Source organism: Oncorhynchus mykiss, chromosome 19 (genome assembly GCF_057628025.1).
Source record: "Oncorhynchus mykiss isolate SJ-2025 chromosome 19, ASM5762802v1, whole genome shotgun sequence".
NCBI classification, from domain to species: Eukaryota; Metazoa; Chordata; class Actinopteri; order Salmoniformes; family Salmonidae; genus Oncorhynchus; species Oncorhynchus mykiss.
The window spans coordinates 20332501-20348167 of NC_143040.1; the positions used below are offsets into that span (position 1 = coordinate 20332501).

General features: G+C 40.7%; 2 protein-coding genes across 11 annotated transcripts in view; one reads left to right on the forward strand and one right to left on the reverse strand.

Moving 5' to 3' along the window:
• Positions 1-15667, reverse strand: part of LOC110497375 (lipopolysaccharide-responsive and beige-like anchor protein) — a 319123-nt gene that overhangs the window by 130637 nt on the left and 172819 nt on the right. For all 10 annotated transcript variants that reach the window (XM_090210434.1, XM_090210433.1, XM_036954299.2 and 7 more), the window contains 2 exons: positions 14012-14155; positions 11420-11556 (listed from right to left, as the gene is read on the reverse strand). In XM_090210434.1, coding sequence (XP_090066560.1) covers positions 11420-11556; positions 14012-14155 — 281 coding nt within the window. The remainder of the gene's footprint in view (positions 1-11419; positions 11557-14011; positions 14156-15667) is intronic.
• mab21l2 (mab-21-like 2) lies at positions 6672-9728 on the forward strand. Its single transcript, XM_021573452.3, has one exon. It carries the CDS (start codon positions 8246-8248, stop codon positions 9323-9325), a length of 1080 nt encoding a protein of 359 aa, XP_021429127.1. The 5' UTR covers positions 6672-8245; the 3' UTR covers positions 9326-9728.

Sequence of the window (15667 nt, forward strand, 5' to 3'; positions counted from 1 at the left end):
GTAAAGGAACAATATATTCTAATGTATTCACTGAGGAGAAGTTATTCATTCTGTCAGAATTCCTACTTCAAATATCTCCATTACTCACAGTGGGGCGACTGGAGACGTCTAAGAACATGAATCTGTATCCAGACAGGCATAAGAGAGCTTATCCATGACATACAACTTGGTCATCATTGATTTCACTAAAGAAGAATGACCACTAACCACCATTATAAACATCTATTAGATACATTCAACGAGCAAATATACCTGCCATACAAGTTCCAATGACATATCCAGACTCACTACTTAGACCCAATGTTCAGGTCAAGTTGCAGATTGTATGAACGTCAAGATTCCCTTCAACATTGAAAACAGATAACTAAGAATATACATGGAGGCAAAACACACACGAGGAGGGATGGTTGGCGACATTGTGTTGTACGCCAGCAAGGTGCTAAAAAAACAAACAGCAGCCGTATATCCCATAACCCCTTGGGGCTCGGCTGAGTAATCTGGTAGCTCACTAGCTAGCCTCTTCAGTAGCTGGGCAGATGTGGTAGTGTGTTGGGGGGAGGGGAGGGGGGGGTACTTTCGAGAGCGAGTGAGTCAGAAAAAGGGGTGCTTATCAGAAAGCAGAAGTGAGAGAGAGGGGTTAGGGACCCTGTCCTGGTGGAGTCGTCACACAGACTCAGATCAAAGACGGACTCTTCAGGCAGGCCTCGTCCTCTTTTACTCTATTCAATACAGACCAGAGAAAGATCTTTAGGCGCCGTCTGATGATGTGGGATGTTTTCACACCGAGATAAATAGGCAGAGAATAAAAGATGACTTCGATAGAAGCCCAAAAAAAGGCTGAAAAGAGCCTCAAAAGAAGCCGTTTAGTATCTATGACATGTTTTTATTTCTCCCAGGTACGGAGTTGCTCTCTGCTGTGATTGGTCCAATAACACGTGTCACGTTATGCTACATGGATACTATCATATTTGTGTTGATGGTAATAAATCTAGTTTTAGTTATACAATTACCATAAAACAAAACAAGGGCATATATTGGCTACATAAAATCCCCCAAAATTATTATAATCATTATAGCATGTGTATTAACGTGTAAAAAGCTGCATGATTAGCATAATCACCATTGATGCACTGAACATGGCCTTGGATGACTTCAAATAGACGCCAGAATCCAAAATGCCATATAAGGCGCACAGACACCAAAGCGGAAGTACACGGAGATGAAACCGAATTGTAGAATCTCTGCAGTTCTGTAGTGTACTCTAACATGATGGATTCTGAAGGAGGCTATCGGAAATGAACTCTGTTTGGCTAAGAGGGATCAACCTTATGGCTCTGAGTCTATTTGTTTTCGTTCTGTTCCTACAAATCAACCCTAGAGGAAAGTGTGACAAGCCTTAAGAATAAGCAGCCTTACTTCGCTTTTCGCCAAAAACGAGCTTTTCCTTGAAAAAAAGCCCCTCTAGATCCACACGCTAAGGGAACATCCGTGATAACTTTGAAACGAATAGTGAATGATGAGTCCAAAAGATGATTCACACAAAAGGTTTGTTTTAATTAAGGAGAGGTCAAAGGATGGAGCCAAAATACACACAAGCGCGTGCCCATGTGTACATACACACACACACACTCTGAAACTACAGGATGTTGTGATGACTAACTACACCTAATATAACCTTAATAATACCATCCATGCATAGACACTACCTGAACACCAAAAACCCACACAACAAAAATACCATTCTAGCTTTGCATGCGTTGCCCATAATAGGTGCAGTGTTGTCACGACAGTGTGAAATCAGTTGAACTCCGGTTCGCACAATTATGCTTCAGTCGCTTATGAAGGTAAGAATTTATTTCCAGATATGTGTATATTGACCCTGTCTGACATTCAGAGTGTATTTACAATTTGTCTTTATAAGTCATACTTACTGTCACCATATATTTCATTAAGCTACAGTTAGCGTGTTACTTTACATTTGGACATTTTCACGACTTTGAGTGTGTCCCATCCCAAATGGCACCCTGTTCCCTATATAGTGCACTACTTTTGACCAAGGTCCATGGGGCTCTGGTCAAAAGTAGTGTACTATGTAGGGAATAGGGTGTCATTTGGGACACACACACACTTGGGGGCGTGTATTCATCTCTCAGGGACTGAACTGTGTTTTTGATATTAAACAGTCTTGCAGTCTAAAATAAAAACCCTTAACCGTTCTTTTTTTCTTTCTTAAGCTGCACGCCAAGGGTCTTTGAGTACAACTATTCCTCCAGTCGGGCATGATTCAGGGGAAAAGAATGTCAAATCTCAACAGTTTTGCATTTTTTAAATCTTCACAATAAATCAAGGTTGTAAGTAAACCATACATCACGCGGTACCTAATGTAACGTTGCCTGTTCGGTTAGAGTTCAAGTATTTTTGCTAGAAACTTCCAAATGAACGTTTGCGTCTATGTGGCTTATCTCGTCTCTTGACAGCGTCAATTCTACTACGGTTCTAGTCCAGATCCAGAACATTGCTAATAACAACAGATAGGAGGTGTATGTTGTAGGTTGACTACTACACTGACATGAATGCCACTCCACCAACTATATACCAAAGATAGGAACAGGTTTTATAAAACAGAGATGGTTTATGCAAAATACCAAATATGCAGGATCATGCAAATATTTCCAGATTGCATTTTCTTGAGAAGGATATGTGTGTGTGTGTGTGTGTGTGTGTGTGTGTGTGTGTGTGTGTGTGTGTGTGTGTGTGTGTGTGTATATATATATATATATATATATATATATGTGTGTATAGCATGCCTATACAGTGCATTCAGAAAGTATTCAGACCTCTTAACTTTTTTCCACATTTTGCTACATTACAGCCTTATTCTAAAATTGATTAAATACATTTTTTTCTCTCATAAATCTACACACAATAACCCATAATGACAAAGCACAAACAGGATTTTTAAATGTTTTCAAATGTATTTATTTTTTTAAATAAAGGAAATACCTTATTTACATAAGTATTCAGAACCTTTGTTATGAGACACCCGAAATTGAGCTCAGGTGCATCCTGTTTCCATTGATAATCCTTGAGCTGGTTCTACAACTTGATTGGAGTCCACCTGTGGTAAATTCAATCGATTGGACATGATTTGGAAAGGCACACACATGTCTATATAAGGTCCCACAGTTGACAAAACATGTCTGAGCAAAAACCAAGTTATGAGGTCAAAGGAATTGTCCGTAGAGAACCGAGACATGATTGTGTCGAAGAACAGATCTGGTGAAGGGCACCAAAACATTTATTCAGCATTGAAAGTCCCCAAGAACACAGAGGCCCCCGCCGGGCCAAACTGAGCAATCAGGGGAGAAGGGCCTTGGTCAGGGAGGTGACCAAGAACCCAATAGTCACTGTGACAGAGCTCCTCTGTGGGGATGGGGGAACCTTCCAGAAGGACAACCATCTCTGCAGCACTCCACCAAATCAGGCCTTTATGGTAGAGTAGCCAGACAGAAGACACTATTCAGAAAAAGGCAGGACAGCCTACTTGGAGTTTGCCAAAAAGCACCTAATAACTCTCAGACCATGACAAAAAATTAAAATCAAATTTTATTTGTCACATGCGCCGAATACAACATGTGCAGACTTTACCGTGAAATGCTGACTTACAAGCCTTTAACCAACGGTGCAGTTCAAGATGAAGAAAATATTTACCAAGTAGACTAACACAATAAGAATAATGAGGCTATATACAGGGGGCACCAGTACCCAGTCAGTGTGCAGGGGTACAGGCTAGTTGAGGTAATCTGTACATGTAGGGGGGGGGGCTGAAGTGACTATGCATAGGTAACAAACAAACAGCGAGTGTACAAAAGGGGGGGACTCTCTGGTCTGATGAAGCCAAAATGTAATTATTTGTCCTGAATGCCAAGCTTCACATCTGGAGGAAACCTGGCACCATCCCTACGGTGAAGCATGGTGGTGGTGGCAGCATCATGCTGTTATCTGACTTTTTCTGAAAATAGCTGTGCGGCAACTTTCCCCGTCCAACCTGACAGAGCTTAAGAGGATCTGCAGAGAAGAATGGGAGAAACTCCCCAAATACAGGTGTGTCAACCTTGTAGCATCATACCCAAGAAGAGTCGAGGCTGTAATCGCCGGCAAATGTGCTTCAACAAAGTACTGAGTAAAGGGTCTGAATACTTATGTAAATGTGATCTTTCAGGTTTTGCACAACAACAAAAAATAACATTTTTTGCTTTGTCAAAATCGGGAGTTGTGTGATGAGGGGAAACAAACAAAGTAATCAATAATAAGGCTGTAACTGTGCACTGTATATGTGTAAACACCAAATACACTCATCATAAGTGAAAATTATCACATAGACTTGAGGTTACATTACTTAACTTGAACCAGGAAATAGCCAATCAAAAAAATCCCTCAATTAAATTCAAATATTCAACAGACACACCCCTTAATTACAGTTATATCGTTTTTCAACATCTAGGCTTATAGTTAGTTAATCAAGACAGTGAGTTTTGTGAATCTGTCCCGAGGTCTCCTACTAGGGTTGGGCCGATATATGATCAAATTGAAAATCGTGATATTTGACATTGACGATATATTGGGTAGTGCAAGACTACTCGATTTGAACTTCACAAATCAAAAACGGTGCAGTTTTATCAGTTAGGCTAGAGTTCAAAATTAAGTCTGAATTAATTAACTAAGCCTTGTTTTTTCACAATACAAAGATTATGTAACGTTACTATCGTAAATAAGCACAAAAACAGCACAGGCTAGAATGATTTACTCATTAACTGCGCAAAACGATTGTATCAGATATTGCAATATATTGAGTGGCATATCATAGAAGATGTCTCCCCAAATATCACCCAACCTCATCTCCTACACTACAGTAATCTGTACTCTCTGTGGTGTTAGTAGCTTCATCAACACTAATGGAATCTATGAGAATGACAAGTCTACAGGCATTTGCCATCTTACTGTTCAAAAAACTGAAAGACACTTTATCACTTGGTTTCTGCCAACTTTGTGGCTTATTTCAGTATCCACACTGTATTTCAAGCGGTTGCATTTTCCAGTCTTCAGCTAAACCCGATGCTACACTGAATGTGTTGAGAATGAGAAACGAAAGCTAAATAGAGTACATGAGTATTCCAGGAATGTTTCAGTCCATTAACCTTTGTGTCGTGGTCATGCTGACCAATCTTTGGGAAACATAATGTATATTTGGCGCAAAAAAAAACATTTTCCAAAATGGGAAATAATCGTTGTGTTTTAGTCATACTAAACTACAAAAAAAGCATTGGCTGTATAAAGCCTGCATTACATTGAGACAATAGTGTTTCAGTCATTTACTAATATCACCATCAATTACATTTAAAATGTTAGTCTGTCTCTGTTTAAAGTACAATCTGCAAAAGCAGTTTTTCCCCCATATGGCTAAACACATATTAAACTAGCTTCGCTGACTATTGTATGATAACAATATATTTGAAAAGAGAAAAAATATATACATTTATGCAATAACTTCATAACGTACATAAGAACGCGAAAGAAGGTTTTCATATCATCAATATAGATTTTTGATAAGCCATGTTAACTCCGCGTCATTGCATCGTTGGGTGCTTTGCTTAACACCACAACAAGGACCTGGAGATATTTCCAGCTCCAAATAGCCAAAAGTCGTTGCAATTAAAACACTTATGTCTAATTAGGCCAAAAGCCTCGAGGGATCCCGAAATAAAAACGACGTCCACTGGACAGAGAATGTCCAATTGACTCCCTAATGAATTTAATGCCAAAGCTCCTAACAACCTGCGCCTCATTAACTTGAGTAGTCTACAACCGGAGGACGGGCAAAGAAGCTTCAGAGCTGCAGATAAAGTCCTGTTTGCAAAACTATTGATCTAACTTAAGTAGCTTTCATTTAACTGATGCGTTATTTTTTGGGCCATTCTTATGCAGCATCACTGTCTGAGGAGCAGTCTCGGTGTCTTCTCCCCGCGCGTCTCGGTGCTGTGCCCGCGAGGAGACGGTGATTGGTTCTTAAGTCATCTAACATGACGTCTGGGGTGATAAGAGGACTTCAATTACAATCCCGGGCCCGCGCGAAGAACCCCTGTCCGTTTATTATTCATCACCGACAAGGTTCACGCGCCGATAAAGCGATGACCAGATTAAAAAAGTACGTGCATTTTTAGAAAACCATGCACAGCGCACAATGAGAAAGAAAAAGCCGGTTGTTTATGTCTTTAGAGTGATTTAAAAATATAATTGAGCTTCTTGGAAATCAATTACATATTTAAATTGTTGTAATAAGAATGTGAAAAGAGAAACATCAGAACGTTAGTTTTTTTCTGAATTAGGCATTATTAATGTAACATGCGCTTTATAAAACGACAAGGGCAAATAGGCTGCAATAAAAACAGGCCCCAAACATAGTATTGAAGAACTATGGAATACCACGTTTTTAACATCTCAAAGAGTCTTACGATATCAATTAAAATAATAGGCCTATAGTCTTATTATCGTTCATCACATTTTATAATTACACGCGTGCTAAAACATGCTCTGCAGGTGCGTGTAGTGCGCATCCATTCTAGGAGGAATTGTTCTCCGTTCTTAAATTGTGCAATGGCATGGAATGGGTCAAATATGGAAGTAATATGATGTTAATTTGGCCGATAGAATATTAGGGAAATAGTAGGCCAAATTTGTATGGTAAAACAATAAACCACATTTCTGTGAGGGGAAGGTTGTTGCTCTTAATCCGATATCCGAGGGAAATTACTGGGTGTGATTTTAACTATTCAGGCCTATAATCTACTGTCATGATACACCAAGATGAAACCACTAGGCACAAAACGACAAAACAAAAAGCATTTCCTTTAAGACAAGTGAATATGTTAGAGGTTTGAAATGTGAACAACTTTTAGCCTATTATAAGAGAAAAAATACTCAAAATCAGGAAAACATAATGATATGCTATTTTATGGAGAAAAACACAAATATTAGAAATATTGTACACTCACTGAACATTCGATTTATCTCGTTAACCTGATTATCACACACCGTGTTGAACCCGCAGCCTGGAGACGCGCTTTCTAATAAAATTAGTCTTTCTTGTTTCTTGACGCACAAATGTCATAAAACATCAGTCAAAAATAGCTTGATATACATAAATTAGCAACTCATTAGAAATATGCAAATGCACGAACAGTCAAATAATGCATTCATACAATAACTGTACAGCATTTAAAAAACGGATTGGTTACTTTGTCAAAAGCGATTAAAACCTTAGTGCTAATGTTTATAAAGTAGTATCAAGCCTCATTAACTGCCATAGAAAAACAAAAGGGTTCCAAATTGATGCCATTCAGACATGAAGCGAGCCAGTAAATAAACACTTCCCTTGTCAGGTATCCAGCACTCAATGCGCAACCTATTCTCCTTCTAAATGTTTCCATTTTATATTGAGCACGTGCACACCTGGGGGGGGGGGGGGGGGGGAAGGCTAGGTCAAGGCAAAAGAGACACAGCTGTCTTTAAAAAGTATTAAATATACTTCGTAGAAAAGAGCACAAAGTGTGTATACGAAAAGGAACCGTTTATCTTCCTATATCTCGACCTGGGAGCAGAGGCTCCGCGCGCAGGATGTTGGAGAGCGAAAGTGTGCCTCTCGTGAAAGAGTGCTTGTCGGAGAGGCCTCTGATTGGCTGGTTGCACTGACAGCTCCGCCGTTGATTGCAGGAAGAGAAGCCCGACCCCTTTCACTCTTCTAGGGGACCATTCATAAACTACACAAGTACAGCTCGCACAGCTGAGTGTGGACAACAGTGGGGCAAGGTAGGAGAATAACGCGTAGTTTTTACGTTCAACCGAATGGACAAGGAGAGATGAGTGGTCACGACCAGAGCTTTATCCTTTAGGGTCTGCAAGCGCGAGGACACGGACGGTATTATACTGTACACTGAGCCCACCCCATTCTGGGGCTGCCTACTGCATATGACTTGGACTGATATTTAGTAGCCTATTACGTTGCAACCCTATCGGTTTCCTTCCGACATTGTCTGACGTCCATCCGCTGTGTACGCAAAAAAAAGTTTAATTATATCATTTTTCCATTGCTTGGGGAAGAGCGTTTCGCCTCTGGCTTTACCGGTAAGCATTGGATCCGTCAACGTACTGCGACTCGCCGGTGTACAGCCCGGACCTCTGCCCCAACATGATCGCGACGCAGGCAAAGCTGGTCTACCAGCTCAACAAATACTACAGCGAGAGATGCCAAACTCGAAAAGCGGCCATTGCAAAGACTATCCGGGAGGTGTGTAAGGTAGTGTCGGACGTCCTGAAGGAGGTCGAGGTGCAGGAACCCCGGTTCATCTCCTCTCTCAGCGAGATAGAGGCGCGCTTCGAGGGGATGGAGGTCATAGCCCCCAACGAGTTCGAGGTGGTCCTCTACCTCAACCAGATGGGAGTGTTCAACTTTGTTGACGACGGTTCTCTGCCCGGCTGCGCTGTACTGAAGCTGAGCGACGGCCGCAAAAGAAGTATGTCTCTCTGGGTCGAGTTCATAACGGCCTCGGGCTACCTTTCCGCCCGGAAGATCCGCTCAAGGTTTCAGACTCTGGTGGCGCAAGCGGTGGATAAATGTAGCTACCGTGACGTGGTTAAAATGGTAGCAGATACAAGTGAGGTAAGACTAAGGATCCGGGAGAGATACGTGGTTCAGATCACCCCTGCTTTCAAGTGCACAGGGATCTGGCCTAGGAGCGCTGCCCAGTGGCCCATGCCCCATATCCCCTGGCCTGGTCCGAACCGGGTGGCCGAGGTCAAGGCCGAGGGCTTTAACCTGCTCTCCAAAGAGTGCTACTCGTTGACCGGGAAACAGAGCTCGGCTGAGAGTGACGCCTGGGTCTTGCAGTTCAGCGAGGCCGAGAATAGGCTCCTGATGGCGGGATGCAGGAAAAGATGCCTCTCGGTCCTGAAGACTCTCCGCGACCGTCATCTCGAGCTACCCGGTCAGCCACTCCAGAGCTACCACATGAAGACCCTGCTGCTGTATGAGTGTGAGAAACACCCGAGAGAGACCGACTGGGACGAGTCCTGCCTCGGAGATCGAATCAACGGAATTCTGCTGCAGCTCATCTCGTGTTTGCAGTGCCGCAGATGCCCCCATTATTTCTTACCAAATTTGGACCTGTTTCAGGGGAAGCCCCACTCGGCCCTGGAAGCTGCCGCAAAGCAGACGTGGAGACTGGCGAGGGAAATCCTCACTAATGCAAAAAGTTTGGACAAATTATAAACTGTCGAATTGTCTGATTGTGATACTGTTGCTATTTAGGGCCGAGGTGACGTTTTGAGATCACTTCAGAGTGGAGGAAAACGTCATGATCTTGGTTTCACATCCGAGCAATGTGAAACAATTGAGAAATTAAAAACAAGCAAACAAAAAAAAAAAACTTTTACAACGGAGTGTAATGGGACATTGCCATTCAGAGAGAGAGAACGTGAAGGTACATTAAGCTAAATGTAATACTTTTTTGGTTGTTTTGTTTTAAAATGTTTTCACAAAGTGAATAAATGTTTATTTAAAATTATATGCACAAAATCTTTAAGTGAAAGAATAAAAATGTAGCGTGCCAAGTTCCAATTTTTCATTACGTGACCTTAAACTGAAATGTTAATAAAACTAAGAAATGACATTACAACTTGGCCTTGTGTTTGTATACATGTTTTGAGAACTGGCATTGTTTAGTAAGAGTAATACAAATTTATATTTACTAGATAAAGTGAAATCAATTCCCGTGTGAAAAACAGAAATTCATGTGCGTAAAAAAGCAATGTTAAATACATTTACATTCGGTAAATCTTGGGCCTAGATTCATTTGATACAAAATACGAGTTCTGCATGATTATGCATATCAGAGAACATACATTAATTTTCGTCTTGGAATAATTAATATAGCACACTATAATTTAGTTCAATTTGATGAAAATTGTTTTAACAAACAAAAAAAACGTCTATTTAGTCGACAGTTTGATGTCGATAGGCTATATGGCTGCAAAAATCATATTTAAACACCGGTATGCATGTCTGTTATTACTGTGTATTAACTATTGGGGAGATAGGCTATAATTCAGCGGAGAAATTGCACGAGGATAAAGAGAAACACAACAACCACTTGTAGTAGGCCCATTCACCAGAATAGACCATTGCTAAATTCAGGTTAATTCATTTGCCCTTTCAATAGGAAAATGTTAACGCACGAAAATCAAAACCTCAAAAGTTGATTAATGAATTTATCCGTTATTTTAACTAGATTATGATTATAACTGTTCTTGTTGTTATTGCCAATAACCCTGGGCGCAGACTGCTGGAAAAAAAAGATACACAACTGTCACTCAATGACTAGCCAGGGGAAGTCAGGGCCCATTTCTTAACGAGACCTGATTCATATTGCTTTCGCTACGAGCGACTAAACACCACGCAGGAATATTAGTACAGTAGGCTATCCATTAGCAGCAGCCTATTTGGTTTATCACTGAACTGTTGAATACAAATAGAAAGAGGATGTTTTGAAATTAATATTCATCACTATAGCCTGTTATTTAGGATATTCAAATGAGTCATATAGGCTACGTTTCAAAGGTGTCGAATAATAAATTCAAGTCATTTCATGGTTTTTGTTCTCAACAAAACCTACCACAACATTGTGGTAGTCATTGGCCAACACACTATTCCTGATTCCTGGGCTGTATTTCACGAACAACTGAAACACCCGAAGGAAGAAGAGCAAGCCTAGTCTTCTCTCTGTATCAGGCACATTGATTGTATTATGATGTGCGATAGACTCACTTATTTTTCAAACGTTTGCTTGTGATGCTTCTGCAGGCTCGGAGGCCTTTGTGTATCGAATCTGCAGCGCAAACACCCGTTTTCAGAGAGACGTGATGTTGTCAATGACGTAGCCCACCCAAACCAATGCAATTCAAGCACGAGTGAAGCTATAGCTTAATGTTCACTTTCACTACGCAAATACACACACCACATAACAGCATCTTAGCCTGTACGGTTGTTATAATCTCAATTATAGAAATTATTAAGTCTCGATCTACATTTGGATTATTCAATAATTATTTGACTTGATGATCGCAGAATTCGAAGCTGCTTACAGTCGTCATGCAATAGCCTAAAGGATTTTAGTCTACGCATGTTCATGGTTGGAGTTATTTACTAAATTCTTATAAAGGCTTATAGGCTGCAGAAAAGCATGACTTGGAGGTGCTGAGGTCAGGGAAGGACTGGGAGAAAGGCCTGAGCCATTTTGAAAGCTGATTTTACAGAATGACGGGAGGGCCTGCTTTGGATCAATGGAAGGTAAAGCCCTTCTCTTACCTTTGGATCGATCGTCTTAAAGCTGGCCTCATCTTCATCCACCTCGAAGTAGAGTTCAGACGCAGTGATGGACAGCGTTCCTTTCACCACAACCGCCGGGGCGACCAGCTGAGCGCTAGTGCTCATGTTTACAGGGCCTAGGAGACAGACAGGGCCCAACAACGGCACGGGCCAGAAAGCAAACATTAGCCCGCTTTACAAAAATCACCCCCTGCCCCTCCTCGAGAAAGCAAGAGTTTTTTCAAAGGGCAACAGCGTGTAAAAGTAAACATATAAACTCAACAAGGGCACGCACTGACTTTGATGGCTCTTTTTGTCTCCGTGAAAATACCATAACAATATAGAAAGTCCACATATGCATTTTTAATGAGGGAAAACATTTGCTCTAGGCCAGGGCTGCCAACCCTCTTCCTGGAGATCTACCGTCCTGTGGGTTTTCAGTTCAACCCTAATTTAACACACCTGATTCTACAAATTAGCTGCTCAACAAGACCTTAACTAGCTGAATCAGATATGATACATTAGTATTGGACTGAACCTACAGGACAGTAGATCTCCAGGAAGAGTGTTGGGCATTCCTGCTCAAGGCGATTGGTCGTTTGTATCGGCCTATCTATCAGATGCAAGGTCAAGAAGAAAAATAAATATAATTCTCAATTGTATAATTTCTAGCTTAAAACTGCATGCAAATGATTTGTGTAACTGCAATTTAAATTAAGAATGCAATTTTATATTTCGCAATTATTATTAGCATTATTATTAGATTATTATTAGACCTCATTTCCTTGCTAGATCGAGTTAGATCTAATATTGCGTGTTGATAAGCACTGAAACCAGAATCACCATGATCTGAACAGTTCCTCTTTAGACTACAGGGAGGGAGAGGTGGTTTGACCCGCTGGGTAAAATAAAATATCAGCATCTGCGTAACCCAAGACAGACCAGCTTTGTCAAAAAATAGAATCAGCTGTCAATCAGGCCCCATTGATTGCGGGCTGGTGCTACGTCTGTTTAATCTCTCATCAATCTTAATTTATGCCAGTATGACAATGAGAAGGCCGCTCGAGGGAGCAACGTGTAAGCTCTTGCCGCTCCTGCCCCGCGCTCCACGTGTGCAGAAGCATTGTATTTGCAGATGTGCCGCGCGGCAGAAAGGGGCTTCAGAGCCCGGCTTGATTTCCCCAAGCACCCACGTCTTTCCGAAACGGAAGGCTATGAAATAAACAGATATGTTCATTTGTTGCCATCTCCCCCTCCCTCCCCCTTAGCCCTCCGAGCATTGTGAGCATTAGCATGTAATCCGGGCGTGAAATAACATTTTTCAATCACTGCCATGGAGACATTCAATTACACCTGGTGTTGTTCCGACAGACAGCTGCCTGTACTGGGACGCTGCGTCCTGTCTGTCTGTCTAGTCAGAGGAGTAGGAGACCCACATGACAATTTCCACTTCATTTCAGAATCCATGTCACTTTATTATGCATGGAATCTCCCCTTAACCCTATTGTCATCGTGGGCGTTGTGTTTTCATATAATTGCGCTCTGAGCGTATTAGTCTACAGTGGGTGAACAAGTTATATTGGAAAGCCATGATGTGGGGAAATTGAGGATTATATAGGATGCAATCCGATTAGTAACATAACTAATAGGCCTATAGGAGTTCCAGGTATAGGGAGCCACATTTACATCAATATGAGTGTGAGATAATGGATTTAAAGTGGATAAGAAATTGGACAGCAACGTCATTTTATGTGTTTGAGTCTTGTTAACGGCAAGGCCTACAGTCGTTTTGATCTCAGCCTATACTATTTATTCGACATGGATTCATATAGAAAAACTGCACATTTAGAGCAATCATAAACAACTAAACACACAGAAAATGTTTAAGGTCCATAGTGCTATTCTAAAATGTGAAAATAATACCGTTTAGCTGAAAACCGTGCGCGGTGCACCTACATGCCATGCCCAATCATAAAATAGGCACACATGGGATGTATGTGTCAAAATATCGCACTTGTCATGAGTACCAATTTGCTGTGTTCATTTAACATTTAACATAAAGGAAGTCAAAGGTAGGCCCCAAAATATAAATGAACCTCGAGGCCAAAACATTTAGACAAAATTCACAGTTCACTTCTTCAATTATAGTCTAACGAAAAAAATGTAATAATTACTGTGTCAAAAGCTAACTATGAATCATATTACACAAGCGTGCTGGTACTTTTGTACTATAATTTCATTACAAACAAAAATGCGCTTTGCTTTGAGATATGTGAACTTGTAAACAAGCGCCAATAGGACATGTTTGTGTGTGTAATTATCCTCTCCTCCCCCAAAGCCAGAGCATCCCAAAACATCATGCGACTCCAGGGGTAATGGGAGGCGCTGGGGAGGTTATCCCCCCCTTCTTAACCGTTCGGGAGCCCCGTTATCCTGCATGCGCGCCTCAAAGTACCCGTAGCAGCAACCGCACGCGTTAGCAATGAAGACCCTTTAAAGGCAGGAGGGGGAGAATTCAACTAACGTGCGTACCCAGCCCCCTCTAGATGATGCGCGCTGGGACATGAAAACGGATGGAGCTGCATGCGTTACCTGTTAGGTTCTCCAATTCCTTCTCCTCCAAGGATGATAGAGTGTCATCGTCGCCATCCAACAATATCTCACTCTCAGAGTTCTGATTTCCCATCGCGTGACTTCTGATGGACTGTTTGCCTTTGAGGATATCTTCCTCCGGAGCTGAAAGAAGAAAAGCATTTTAAACCGCCATCCAAACGTAATTGTGTTTTTACCAAGTGACTTTTCTGTACAGAGGTTAGTATCCTAAAAATAAACGTTTGAAATATATAGACAACAAATACGCTGCTATTCTGGGCTATGTTTAATGATAGTTTACTATCTCACAGGTATGACAGATGTTATATTAAAAAGATTACTGAAAATGCAAGGCTATATAATCTATTCATATTGTAGCATATTTAAATTATCAATAATTCGTACTATGAAAGTAAAGTGAATATTCAAATGTCAATATAAATATTTATTGAGTTAAGTTGTCTATTTTGCCATAAACGTCTTGACGTTTTGCATTGCACTTCAGAATGGATTCGAAATTAAATTGGTCAAAAGTATTTTAAGATTTGACAAAATCGCATGAATAAGTCTGATAAAAATGGAATAATGCTATAATTATGATATAAAGCAATAGTTTATAACTCAAGTGCACATTCAAATGCAACATGGATCTAATGCTAATATGATTCTTAGTACAATGAAAACTCCATGCGAAAAATAACATCAACATAAAGATGCTCAAGCTGATGGTTATATAAACTAGTTTTGATGCTTCCATGATAGAAAACTGGCAACAATTTTAAGTAGAACTTCATGCAATTTTCATATATTATTGTACAATTTGTCAAGTTATCATAGAGCCATAAACCCAGCTGGAACCCTAGCAATGACTCTTGGGAGCCTTCGGGGTTATTGTGAACATGAAAGGTTACGTTAACAAATCGGACTCTCATTTTATAAAGCTATTTTCCAATGGCGCTGTGCCAACGCAGGCTAGCTATACCCACATGGCAGCCGGAATGAGGTTACAATGTCAAAGCGCGACATTGTATCGACTTGTCTTTATTGTATTACCTGAATGGCACTAATCTAATAGTCCAAATCCAACTGTGTAATTTAATTGATACCCAGGCAATAACGTGTATTTCATTGTATTTCTAATGCAGATATACAACATTGTATGTAAAGTATAACATGTACTGATAAGAAAATATAAAATGCATTGTTAATACCCCAATTTGCCTGTGCTGTGCCCTTACAAGTCATCAAAACAAAAAAATGATTCTGGTCAAACCCAATATCCAGAAACGAGCCAAAGATATTACAACAAAGCAAAAGAGCCTCCAAAGCTTACTGCCTTTCCTTTTTATTTCTACTTAACATGACTTGAGGTCCAAAAGAATTTAAGAGAAACAGTAATCTGCAAACATTTACATAACCCTCATCATGCAGGCCCTTGGTGTGTGTGTGTGTGTGTGTGTGTGTGTGTGAAAATGTGAGTGTGAAAGACAGAAAAAGAGAGAGAGAGTGTGTGTGTGTGTTACACTCAACATGGTTTCTTTGCACTCCACTCCAAAACCACTGGACAGTGATCCAGTGGCACCTCCAATCTCTCTGAGCAGAATCACCTGACGGGGTTAGACCCTAAGATAATTAGCATTTTCTCAACATCACAAA